The sequence below is a fragment of the Xenopus tropicalis genome, chromosome 5 (assembly GCF_000004195.4).
Source record: "Xenopus tropicalis strain Nigerian chromosome 5, UCB_Xtro_10.0, whole genome shotgun sequence".
Lineage (NCBI taxonomy): Eukaryota > Metazoa > Chordata > Amphibia > Anura > Pipidae > Xenopus > Xenopus tropicalis.
In genome coordinates this window covers 20,740,972-20,755,160 of record NC_030681.2, presented here as the reverse complement: position 1 = coordinate 20,755,160, position 14,189 = coordinate 20,740,972, and the positions used below count along the sequence as shown (strand labels likewise).

At 42.4% G+C, this 14,189-nt stretch overlaps 1 protein-coding gene across 1 annotated transcript; it reads right to left on the bottom strand.

Annotated features, from left to right (window-relative positions):
• Positions 1-4,066: 4,066 nt before the first annotated feature.
• Positions 4,067-10,728, bottom strand: epcam (epithelial cell adhesion molecule). The gene is given in 9 exon segments (NM_001011149.1): positions 4,067-4,596; positions 5,033-5,074; positions 5,746-5,943; positions 6,111-6,212; positions 6,596-6,656; positions 6,741-6,803; positions 7,574-7,817; positions 8,259-8,369; positions 10,376-10,728. Coding segments are annotated over 9 exon segments (939 nt in total). The 5' UTR covers positions 10,452-10,728; the 3' UTR covers positions 4,067-4,554.
• Between the last annotated feature and the right edge of the window lie 3,461 nt (positions 10,729-14,189).

The following is a 14,189-nucleotide window of genomic DNA, read 5'->3' as shown; positions in this document are numbered from 1 at the left end:
CATATTCATGCACCAGTCTGCCTAATGACACTAGAGGCATTTGCCGACAAAGTGTACATACATTTTCTGGTCACACTTGCCCTTTTACTTGTGATCAGTGTAATTTGCAGCCCATTGGGTTACAAATGTATTAAACCAATACAATGTCAAACCCCGTTGCTGAAATCAGCAGGCTGAATCCATGAAAAAGCTGTTAATTTTAATGTTGTGTCTTTTAAATTTACACCAGATTTAAAATGATGAGGAGCTGCAGCTCCTCTTTACTTTGTATTGGCCAACTAATGGAAATATCCATCAAGACAGATAATCCTCAATCCTCCGGGATCAATGTTCCCTCTAAAAGGTCACCATACACAGGCCGATTCTAGCTGCCGATATCGGTCCCTTAGAGCGATTTGGCAGCTAATCGGCCCTTGTATGGGCACTACCGACGGGCCTGCCCGACCGATTTCTGGCCTGAAATCGACCAGATCTCGATCGGGCAGGTTAAAAAATGTAGTCAGATCAGGGACCGCATCGGCTCGTTGATGCGGTCCCCTGACCGACTTTGCCTATACCGTCGTTATAATTCGATTGTTTGGCCCCAGGGCCAAACTATAGAATTATCCTGGATTCTCCCGATACCGCCCACCTGTATGTGGGGATATTGGGAGAAGATTTGCTCGCTTGGCGAAATCGCCAAGCCAGCGGATCGGCCCGTTTATGGGGACCTTTAGCCATGGATTTGTGCGCGCACACAACAAATTGTGGTGTGCACAAAGAATTTTGTCTAGAAACACAAAATTTTGTATTCATTCTTACCCGAGCACATCGTTTTTAAAACTGTGCACACAAGTTTAAAATGTGCGCACAAAATAATTTTTTTGCACACATAGCCAAAAAAGGAATTGGAGGGAACATTGACCAGGATGACAGGTTAATGCGTCAGAACAGGTCAGTAACTGGCCTTACATGTCCAGATGGTCCAGCAGTAATTCTGTCTGTGAGAGTAAACTGTTATGGAGATTAATGACCACCTGGTTATACCCTTTTCTATTTTTTGTTGAGTATTTTGACAAAAAAAAAAAAAAAAATATATATATATATATCTTAATTTAATGTGGGCAGATACAAATTGTAAATTTACTTCAAAATACATGTTGTACTCTCTTTTGCAATCTGTGCCTGTACTTGAGGATGGGTGCCAATGCCAAAACTTGTGCACTTTCATCTACTGAATAAACAATGTAGGGCTGTTGCCTTTAAGTTAGTCCGTCAGGGTGGCCCTTATTGCTGGATATTAAAGGTATCCCGTCTTTCAGCAGCTGTCATTTATTTGCTTATCTATTTGTGATCATATTGTTGGATTAATTATTGTTGTATCTATCCTTATAAGACCTGCTTGATTGTACTGTTCTCTCCACACCTAGATACACTTTACTCATCTTGGCACTGTGTAGCTTCGGCATTTTATACACAGATAATCTCTGCTTTTTTATTGCCTTTCTTTAATTACTACCTTGCAAACTGCATCCTGTATATATATATATATATTTATATAATACACTAATATTTGTTTGAACCACAAGACCCTTGGTGCTGGTTGTGTTTGATTTGGTATATACATACTGTATATATATATATATATAGTCTCGCATTATCGGCTCTCACCAAAAACAAGCATTGGCCGGGTGCTGATCCACAGAACACATCCAATACTTGAAAAGCACTCCTGGCATAGGATTCAATAGAATCAATTTTTTTATTTAAACAAAATATCTAGGCGTTTCGATCCATATAGGATCGTCATCAGGATAGTGACAGTGAGGTGCAAGGTTAAATACAAACGTTATCCAATCAGTGCAAACAAACAATTACCAAGTTTTAACCCCATGTATGTAATATAAAATTCCCTTGTAATGTCTCAATTAATACAATGTGTATTGGTGTATCAAACATCTAAAATAAAAAAAGGATTTTCTTTATATGTGTAAAAAGGACACCTATATTTTTCTATAGTTATAAAATTTTATATTACATACATGGGGTTAAAACTTGGTAATAGTTTGTTTGCACTGATTGGATAACGTTTGTATTTAACCTTGCACCTCACTTCCTGTCACTATTGTTGGTAATTTTAACCAACCAGAACCTTCCTGATGACGATCCTATATGGATCGAAACGCGTAGATATCTTGTTTAAATAAAAAAAATTGATTCTATTGAATCCTATGCCGTGAGTGCTTTTCAAGTATTATATATATATATATATATATATATATCTCCATTTTTTTTTTTTTTTTTAAACACACATACATGATTTCTCTGACTGTAAGAAAATGATGAGTCTGAATTGAAATGATTGATTCTGGGATCTGAAGTCTGCTTTCCATGGTGGGTGCTGCACAGATTCACTGAAAGGCAAAAGGGACAAGTCCCAGAACCCAACAAGGTGTGGGGGGGAGGGTTGATGCTAAAATGAACCCGGAGAATCAGAACATCTTGGTTTCTCTTTAATCTGAGGAATCATGTACAGGTATGGGACCTGTTATCTAGAATGCTCTTGACCTGGGGTTTTCTGGATATTTCCATAAATTGGATCTCCATACTTTGTCTACCTAAAAATATTATAAACATTAAATAAACCCAATAAGATTGTTTTGCTGCCAATAAGGATTAATTATATATAGTTAGGCTCAAGTATAAGGTTCTATTATTACCAAGAAAAGGGAAATCATTTTAAAAAATTAGATTTGCTTATAATGGAATCTATTGGAGATGGCCTTCCTGTAAAGCTGGCCATATACGCACCGATATTATTGTACGAAACCTTGTTTTGTATGATATTGGGTGCGTGTATGGCATGTCGACCGATATCGCAGGAAGCTGCTGATATCGGTCGACTCTCTGATCGGACCGGTTAAAAGATTTTGATCGGGCGCCATAGAAGGCGCCTGACCAAAATCTTCCGTCAGGGCTGAATCGGCAGAAGGAGGAAGAAATCCTATTGTTTCTACCTCCTTATCTGCTGTTTCAGCCCTGACGGTGTGTGGCCAACTTAATTCAGAAATTTCTGGACAATGGGTTTCCAGATAAATCTGGAAATCTACATCTGAAATCTGCCTATGTATGGCCACCTTTTAGGAGGAAAATACCCAATGGCGTGTTTTTTTTTTTTTTTATACAGGTATGAGAAAACCTGTATAATGTTAAATCGCATTTTTTGGCACCATTTTTACATACGCCCAAAAAAGTGGGTATTTTTCCTCTTAAAAGGTGGCCATACACAGGCAGATTTTGGTCTTTCAGACTAATTTGGCAGATTATCTGTCCATGTAAGTGGCCAGGAAGTTGTAGACTGGGAAGTTTTGATTTTCCCACTGGATTGGGAAGAGCATTGGCTCGTTGATGCGGTCCTTGGTCCGACAGCCCATATGTCTGCCATTTAAATTTGATTTGCCCTGATTAGCCAGATATTGCCCACCTTAGGCGGGCATATAGGGAGACGATCCGATCATTTGGAAACTTAGTCAAACAAGTGGATCTTAACGTATATGGCCACCTTAAGAGAAGCACAGAAAGTATCCGTGTTCTTGTATGTGGCTGGTTCAGATGCTAAACCATAGGCAAGTCAAGGAAGATGTCAGCAGAGATACACTTGGTAATCTTCTTGGGCAACACATTATGTTGTATCACCGTTAACTACCTAGCATTTTACATCACTTGTTAAACTTAAAGTCTGTCCCCCATTAGGTGTCTAGACTAGTGCTGTGCAGCAGAGGGGTAGGCCTGTTACCCATCCAGCTAAACTGATAGGGTAGGAGTTGCAGGAGTATGGAATTTTAGATACTAAAACCTTTAAGCTGGGCTTCCAAGAGTAAGATTTGGCACAAACACTTATTTGCTGCCTTTTTTTTGGTTATGAAGGACCTTTAAAATGTGGCACCATAAACCAATGAATATGGTTCTACTTGCACAATAGCCCATCTGAGCAAAAGCCTCCTCCTCTGCAGTTTGTCATCATCTCAGACATTGATGTAGTGGCCCAAAGCTAAACAGCCCTCGGATAAGGAATAGACGAAGCATCTCTCTTTAAAACATTTTTATTAAATCCAACAGTAACAAAATGGCAAAAAACAAAAATTCAAGCACATTTCAATACAGAATATGTACAAAAATATCATTTAAAAATTCCTTGTTCTACAGACAGATTACAATTGCATTTTTTGTACAAAGTATAAGGCAGAAACCGTCCCAAACAGTTGCTTACAAGTAAAAACATAAGTGGCCTGTACCCATAATGACCTTCAGACAGTGTTAGACAGCTGTCTCAGGTTCTCTCTCTAAAAACCAGTACCAATAACAATATATCATTAGGAGGTAATCTAAAGAAAAAAAAAAAAAAAAAAAATTTTCTGGTGGAAGGTCACTATAAATATCTTCACAATAACGATACAAAGGCGTATTTCCACCATAGAAAGATAACCCTTTTTCACAAGTATTTAGGATTCACACGCCTGCTGCCTGTTGTGTCTAGCACACTTCTCTTCTTGAGCCAGTTTCTTCCATAAAGCTTTATGTGCTTACTTCTTTCTGCATTTCATTCAGCTCCTTCATCTGCCAAGCAAGAAATGCCAGTTAGAAACGCCAGTGTGTGCATTATAACACTCATACAGCAAAGCGTCACTTCCATTGATTCTAAGATAAACTTGCCTGAGATGGCAACACCTCTTATAGAGCACAAAGCTTGAACTGTTCCTCATTAAACCCGAGGTGTTGCACAAATACAAAGAGTACATTCTAACCCAGGGCCACATGAGAGACCAAGTCACCCAGTGTGACATGGATAGCTCTAGTTACAAGCTAGCAAGTCAAGGCAGAAACCGTATACATTCTCCCCCAATTCAAACCCTAACTGGCCTTTATGCCAAATGCCCCACGGTTTTGGAACCACTGGCCTAGGGGAATAGCTTTGAACTTGTCAGCCAACTGAACCCCAGGGATGTATTTGCAGACTCATTTAAATCTAGTTGTGACTAGTCCTATAGCTCACCTCAGCCTTCTGATACCTTGCCTTCTTTCTTCTTGTAAAGATCTGCAAACAAATGAAAAAAACGTCAGCTAAAAGGTCGAGTCTTTACCTTTTACATGAAAAAGCTGTTTAAAGCTCTGCTGTCTGTTTTGTAGTTTGAGAAGACACAGCTTTTTGACTAACACCATATCTGCCCAAAGCCCTCCCATCATTAACATGTCTTACGAATCAGCAGTCAGGGTAATATATAGTTAGCGGTGAGTAGCCAAAGCTTGCAAAGGAGCAACATGGACCAACCCTCAACTACATATGTATGGAGATTAGAATTATGTAGCGATACTAAACACAAAGTACACATGCAGGTAGAAAGTTACTAGATGATATCCAACACAACAGTACATGACCATAGACTTGTGTTTGATCTGCAACCCTGTCCCCCCCATACTAATGACTTAAGTTCCCCCATGTACTTGCCCATCAACTTGAATTATACCAAGTGGGGTTGGCAATAAAAATTAAAAATGACAAATTTGTTCTGGTTTGTTTTTTGCGTTTCTGTTCAGCAGCTCTCCTGTTACTATGGTTCAATTTACCCTAGCAACCAGGCAGCAAGATAATTTTTGTAAGACTACAATTGTATTATCTTTGGCTGCAGGGGTGAATGCTGGAAAGAGAAGGATAATAAATTCGATAGCTATACAAAATCTTGTTCCACATCAAGATAGTACACTCACCAACACAGCTATCAGAGCAACAACTGCCAAGACCACGACAACAATGACTGCAATGACCCCAGGGGTTAGGTGTCTCATAGAGATCTCATGTGGCTTCTCATCAATATAGTAGATCATAGGTTCCTTAACACTAATTTTGTTTCCATTTGCAAGAATTTGAAATTGGTTGTTTGCCGGGAACAGGGAATCACCCTTTACCTGTATAAAAAGATGCAAAACATAAGAGTCTCTCATATAATACAGTTGCTAGCCCCCCCCCCCCCCCCCCCCCCCCCCCACTTACAGCAGAACTATTAGGAAAAGTATTCCCCCCCAAAAACTGCCACTATAATGTATGCTTTAAACTAATGTTTCCTGGTACTTACATCCTTTTCCATATAATAGGCAACATCTGTAATGTCAACCTCTCCTGGAAGCTTCTGGGAAGTGTTTTGTTTTAAGTCAATGTAGATTAAAGGAGTCTCAAGCTGCAGAAGAAAAATAGAATGATATAAGGATACATTTAAACATAATTTTTACATATAGGTCAGTCAGGGTAGGTCTGGCCAACCAGAGACCAGCCAAGGACAGTTCCTATCAGCCCTTTCATCATATTTCCACTATAGGTCTACATGACATTACATTTAACACTGTCTACACTAGTGTACAGTTATATTGGACAACTAATAGTGTGGTCACCATATCTGGATGAGGAACAAGTAGATTCACTATGTGGACAAGCCTTTGGCCCAAATAGAACAGGGTAATTTATTGATGGTCTAGAGAAAATGTGCAAAAATTTAGGCGTCGCCAGTTCTAAATGGTATCTTATAAGCCAATTTTAGGTTTTCTATAAACAAAAAACACTTACCTCAACAGAGATATATTTGTCAGGCAATCCATATCGATTAGTTATTGTGGTTTTAAGTGCTCTGTTGGGAAAGGAGGACAAAATGAATAAAGTGTTGTGTAATTTCATACCTACACCTACAGACACACCCAGCAAAATAACTTACTGAATCAAGTCGGCATCACTCACAGATTCGGTGCCATTGCGTTTCATTTCAACGATAACCCAGCTAAAAATAGGAAATAAAAAAAGTTATAGAAAAATTGTTGTCATTGGAAAAATATAACACATTTTCAAGTTTCAAATGAACATTAAAAGATAGTATTCTCTGCAGAGGCTTGCCTGATCTTGCTTGGGTAGAACACTCCTTGTTCTATCAATAGTAAATTATGAGCCATAGCCAAACCAGAGGCTTGTCAAGTCTTGCATCGCACATTACTGGGCTTTATTAATTGCTGTGATATTTGCACCTCACAATCTTATTCAATAACTGGGAGTCCATGTAGACCAGTAGGTATATCCACATGCTTGGATTATTTGACTCCTCATGAAACATAGTATAGCTCAAATATATATTGGTAAACAAAGCACATTGTATTAATTTCTTCCATGGCAGCTAGGGCATTGGTAGTTTTAGAACAGCCTATTAAATGGTTAAATGGACTTTGGTGTGGTAAATTACTTAACACTTTTAATTACAAGTCTATATTGGTCGCCACATACAAGCCATTAAGAATAAGGAGGTATGGTGTGGTCAGGCAGGGATGCAATAGCTAGTGGCAGGTTTACTAACTTTGGGGTTAGCCGAAAGTTTAAATGGCTTAACGTATTTGATCATAAAAGTGTGCATAGACTGCTAGAGGCATTGAATGTACACCTAGTGCAGCCCCAAACAATGCAGCTATTAGCTGTATAGTAACTGACTTTTTTTTCTTCATTATTATAATATATACAGCTCTTATTTGATCTCTTGAACGCTACAGAATAAGAAATACTCACTTAGTTTTGACCAGCTCTGGGCACTTCCAGTTTTTGTCTCCTTTGTCAGTTCTTCTGACCCCGGCGCTATTGACACACCAGCAGGTGTCTGTATTGTTGCACTGCCTGGCCTTAAACACCCCATTAACGTCACACTCTGGATCATACAGCCCATCGTTGTCAACAAGCGCTTGTACTGGTTTAACTCTGCGTCCTGCTTTTGTCCCGAGGCTCTCTCTCTTCATCAACCAACATTTTGGAATTACTGAAGAAAAAAAAAAAAAAGTTGCAAATTCAAATGCTGTTCGAGTCAGTTATGCAAAAACTTATGATGCCAATATAATTATAATGAAAAATTGCAAGCACTGTTTTTGGGGCTTCTGCTTTTGGCATCATTAGTACTTATAGAACGGTGCACAATAATATTAATATAACAGCTTGTTTGCCGCTCCTATGGTTATGTGCCTTTATAGAATCAAATATGCTAGATATTGCAGTGCTTGGGGGGCAGGGGAGAAGGGCAGAGGGGTAGGTGCCGACGGTAGGGTTGCTACCTGGCTGTTTTTTACCGCCCTGGCCAGTAAAAGTGATGCCTGATGCCAATGTTATCAATAGGAAGGATTCTAGCCTTTCTTCTAGTAAATGTGGCAATTCTGGCTGATGGGTTAGTTAGTAATATGACCGATGCTCTTCAAGAAACACTTACATGCTGAGCAGTTTATAGACTGTGTTGCAGTGCCTATAGCGAGGGTACACTGACAACCTCCAGCTCCGCTGTTATCACATTTACCCATGTAGAGTGTACTACATGTGCATCCTGGTTACAGAAGAGAAATAATTTCGTTAGTAATGTGTATGCCATTTACTGCTGCGCACACAAAACATTCACACAATTTAATGATACAATAAAATATGGAGATTACTTGCCAAAAAAACAAAAAAGTGGGGGGGGCATGTCACCTCAGTGGCAGGCCGTTAGCCAGCACATGTGCATGATACAAGCTGAAGTTACAGTATATGGTGTAGTATTTAGCCATGGCCTGTATTTATGCTAGGGAGGTTTAATCAACCGGTGAGCTGTTACTCAGACTGCATTGGAGATGCCTAGTTTACATTATTGCCCTAGGCACACTTCTAAATCCTGATAGGTTTGTCCTTATGTTCAAATGGCAACAATCTTTGGGATCATGCAAGTCCCACTGGGGAGAAAAACAAAACAAAAAAAACCACAATTCATTGATCACACCACTGTATACTTGACTTTTTACAAAACTAGTGTAATGAGCTGTTGGTGTGGGTCTTCTATATTACAGCTATATTGCTACCCCCCCAGAAGTGGTGTACAAGACCAGGCATGAAGGTGTTAATAGGTAGATAGTTCTTGTTCTCACAGGTACCAGCCACTAGGGGGCACTCCAACAGACACCACTAGCTCTTGACTAGACAAAGGGAAAATAAAACCACTAAGCTGTCTGCAACCAATTTATCATGGGAAGGTTACTAGCTGGATCTCAGTAATTTAGTTGGCACTTATTCCTTAAGAATGGACTACAGGGGGCATCTGCAGCTTGACCAGTCACTAGTATGGCAGATAACAGACCTGCAGTAGAAATTACAGTAGATTTGTGGGACGCACACTGGCTCACAGACCCTATTGCAGGTTTAAAGCAGGTCACTGCCAACCTCTTCTGCAGGACACCTGACCCCATATAAAGTACTATTTAGCTTGATGTCCCATTTATTTCTATATTTTATACAGGAACCATATCCTTGAAACTGCAAATTTTATCTATTACAGCACGTAAATGTGCTTGGCTGTGCCCCGCCAGGTTTTAGCCCAGTGTTACAGTCACAGGAGACTTACATAAATACAAATTGTATTGGCGGTTACAGATTAACCTGCTTTATAAGCAAAAAGACACAGGCAGCTAAAATGCAATAAAGTTTAATCAATATGGCTCTGTGGGTATGGCAGCCAATGCCAAATGAGTACTGCATATTTTTCCCCAATATAGTTTAACCTAAATGGGGTTTTGAAGTTGCCCAATGGGTAGTTCTGTGTGGCTTACAGCATAGGAGACAGTAAAGTTTAACACCAGCTCAGGTAGGAGACCAACCTACCACTATTGTGAGACAAAGAATTCAGGGCATTAGTGCAACAGATGAGTTTTCCCCAGAGCATGGGGAAGAGAAGGCAACTCCCTGTTAGACTCCCACACAGGTACAGGTAGAGGCTAAAAGCCCACCCCTGGGATCCGCCCGGCGCCATTTTAACCCAACGAACCGCGCCTTTACCTGCAGCCCTAGAACACCGGGTACATGATCTTTATCTCCCAAAGAGTATACTGGGAGTTGTAGTTCAATAAAAATGACCTAGCCGCAACAGTTTTCTGCCCTTACTAATATAGGCATTTTTTTTTTTTTAATTGTCTCCTACGACTTAAACCCCATCGAATAGTCATTTTCTTTAAATATTGGGTCTATACACCCCAGCCCCGACCTACCGCGCCCAGACACCCAGGTACAGTAGTACATTGCGCTATTTCCAAGGAGCGCACAGTAAGTGAAGCTGGGGATAAAGTTCGCTCTGTACCGGGGACTTGATATTTATTGTTACCCTGATACAATGTAACAGCGAGAGACAACGATACAATGAGACAACAACTACCTGTAACAACTTCTTCCCCAGCGATAAGAGAGCGACAAATGCAGATCCAGACAAATGCAGACTGCTACAAACCCAAGCCATAAGTCCAGCGGGCTGGCCCCACTCAGGCTAATACCCCACTCCCAGAAACACCACCCTGACATCGGGGAACTCACCTGGGCTCTGGGCTTGGGCTACCAGGGCAAAGCAGAGGAGGGCAGCCCCCAGCCGCAGTACGGTACTTAGATGCATCTTCCTCGGAGCAGCGACCTGCAACTGTCCTAGTAATCGCTTCCCTGGCCGATTCTTTATTCACCTCCCCCACAGGTCAGACCGGTCGGACGAGCCCCTCCCTCAATCACAAACAAGGACGAAACTCCGGCTCTGGTTTCACCTGGAGACACTACACCTGCCCCTTCCCCGAAACCGCAGCAGCACCTCCGACCCCCGCTACTCCAATAGGCGCAACCCACACGGACGGGTAGTTCGGCCGATAATCCAATAGCTGAACCCCCAAGTAGTCTACAATCCGGCCAGGAGAAACTTCAGGGAGAGCACCCAAGGGAGCTATATATGTTACTCTAGGAAAGTGACGTCAGCAATGACGCCGCGAAACTGTGGGTGAGTCACAGGGGGAGGGCACTTACCGCCAGTCTCACCTGTACAGCTCCCATTGCACTGCCGGGCCCACCCTGTGTAGCACCCACCCACCTACCTACAGGGAAACTGACTGGCTTTCCCTGCTGAAACCATTACTCACCCCTGGTGCTGCTCTCTCTTTCTGTCATCAGCTCTGTCTCACTGCACTCAGGGGAATCTTACTGTCTTACTGTGCAAAAACAATGGCTGTATAGTTACTAGGAGCAGAGACAAGCCAACTGGCCATATGGGCCCCCAGCATCACTGATCCACATTTTTATTATTAAAAACTTAAATCAGCAATATATTACATAGCACTGTCCAATAGAAGAGTTTTAAGTATCAAACCTACCTACAAATTTACCACTTTTTCTCTAATATACATTTGCCAGTCCAGGTTCAGACTGGGATTTGAGATAGACCCTGGCATTTCTAGTACACAGAGGTCCAAATGACCCCCCCACCAGCCCAATAAATAATGACTGTCTATGGCAGTGGTTCTCAACCTCCCTAATGCTGCAACCCTTTAATACAGTTCCTCATGTTGTGGTGACCCCCAACCATAAAATTATTCCTAAGACCGTAGGAAATATGTGTTTTCTGATGGTCTTGGGTGACCCCAAAGGGGTCCCCGACCCACAGGTTGAGAACCGCTGGTCTTAGGCATATTACAGCCAATAACGGAACTAGCGTTGACAGGGCCTGGTCCAGGCGGCACAGCTGGTCCCCCACCGCACCCAGCTTTCTCGCTGGATTTGCTTTAACGTACATGTCCCTTCGGACCGGAATGCGATTGCGCCCCAGTAGTTCTGCCATTGCTTTCAGCAGCCCCTCTGGCATTTGTCAGAATCCACAGATTGCCAGTCTGGGTCTGTGCCAGTCTAATGGCGATGCCACGTGCAGCGTTTTGTTGCCTGCCCTTAATAACCTAAAGGCAGGGTTGGACTGGGGGGTGCAGGGCCCACGGGGGCTGCCACCCCAGGGGCCTCGCACCCCCCCAAGGGACTCCCGCCATGGTCCCCACACACCCCCTGGCCCATGACGCCCACCCAACCCCCTCCCACCTAGTATGCATACTTAGGCGTGTCGTGAGAGGGGGACCTGCAAGCTGCAGCCCAGGAGCACCCAGCAGGGATCAGTTCTGGGCCAGCAATGCCCACAGGGTATTTCCCGGTGCCCCGCCTGCCCAGTCCGACCCTGCCTAAAGGCAGGGGCACACTGAGTAGATCCATCTCCTTTTTTTTTTTTATACCTGCAGGCAGAGAAAAGCAGATTCATAGTCATCCCTTTCTTTGTAAAGCCCAGTTGTTAGCCTGTGCGGAGCTACACTGAGAAGATTTTGGCACGAAAATACAAACTTACATGTTTCCACACTGATATCAGCACAGTGTAGATCCACACAGGCCCACGCCAGCATGTCAATGGGGCTACACAAAGTAGCAGATAACAACCAATCTGCTTCCCTCTGCCTGAGTACAAAATGCAGGCAGAGAAAAGCAGATGATCCCAGCAAAAATGAGCCCAATTACTTGGCAACAAATGATAGGAACAAAAGCACACTCCACTCCAGCACTTCTGCACAAAAAACGTTGTCATTTTATTTATGTGAGGTCCAGCATAAAGCAGGTATCAGCAGAAAGCAGATGATCCTTTAGTGTGCCCCTGCCTATAGAGACCTATGCATCGCCTGAAGTTGCCCCACAAGGCAACCCTAGTGTCCTAAGGGGCAAATTCAGGGCTGGAACTAAGGGTAGGCAGAAGCACAACCATGTGGGGGGTGGGGCACTAGGTAGTATCTCTTCCTTCGACTAACCCTACTCTGGGCCCTCGGTCCCCACTGCCACTTGTCAGTGCCGCTCCAGTGCATGCTTCCCCTATATTCCAGCAGTGTAACTGCAAATGCACAAAAGAGATTGCACACGCGTGCACCGCATGGGGGTTGGGGGAATGCACACTGGAGCAGCACTGGGGGGCTGGCCGGGTTGCCCAGGGCTCTCAAGTGGTGTTGAATAATGGTATACGTTTCTGGAGCAAATCAAATACACACCTTCATAGTATCACCACTTTTAACGGTAATGTTGTAATGGATTCTTCCTGCTGATTTCTGAAGTGGTGATGGAGGGTGTTAACTCATGAAATTGTACTTAAACATGACATAATACTTATAAATGATGCTATTATTTTACATCACTTTCTACACTCTTTTTTGTGTAAAACATTTTACACCAATTTGATATATATGCACCTAAATGTTCTCAAATGACTCCTGAGAAAGGTAAAAAGATGTCAGCGCTGCTGTAGAAACTACCTACTGGTTCTTTTTTTCCCATTAATGAGCAATAGCCTAGGGGAAAAAACGTCATGATTCAGTTCCCTATGGGGGGCAGGGGTGTTGGCCAACATACTGGAACCCTCCAGTGAATGTTTTCCATGTCCTTTAATTTATATCGGTTGTTTATAATTACACGTTGTTTGATTATGCAAAAACAGTTTTGGGTGGAGATTTCCTTTAGGCTAATGGTACATGGAGTTTTTTTGTCACCCCCTGCGATTTCAATCTGGAGGGCATGAGAGACACTGGAAAATACCTTTGACTCCCATGTAGGTGACTATCAGTCGGAAACCTTCACTTATGAATCCCATGACCCGAGGGTTCGCTTGCAGTATCAGGGTGATTACCATTTTTGTCAATGCAAAGGTATTTTCCAGCATATTGCCACCACCTTGCGAGCTAGAAATTGCATGTGTTCATGTCCACCTATTTGGCAGTGCAAATATATCTATATGTACCCTATCTTTCCCACCGGCAGTTCCTATTCTTTCATTTAAATTTGTGAAGGGCACTGGCACTGTCACATAAGGGTTAAATGGGAAACGAGTAAGTGACAGTGTTACAATACTTATATCTTGCCTGACTGTACAGCACTGGCCTGTCATAATCACCTAGTTTGCCATTCAAATGAGTGAGAATTGGCTGCCAGCGGGAGAGAGTGTTTTGACCTTCATTATTCTCCCCTAGAAGACCACAGTGGTCAATTAGGGAGTCGATGTGGCTGGGTGGAATGCCACCCCTAAAATTGTGCCGCCTAAGGCACGGGGCTGTTAATTGGATGCTTTTTATTAAACAACCCGCAAATAAATATGTTTACACTCCTATTATTGCCATATATGTGAAATGGGATCTGATCATATGGTACAAAGTACCTTTGACTGGCCAAAAGTAAAGGTGGCCATACACTGTAACTATGTGGCCATACACTGTAACTATGGGTGGGCAATATTGGGCTAATTTGATCGTTTGGCCTCAAGCAATCGAATTAAAATGGCTGGCATAGGTGCTGTTGGTTTGAG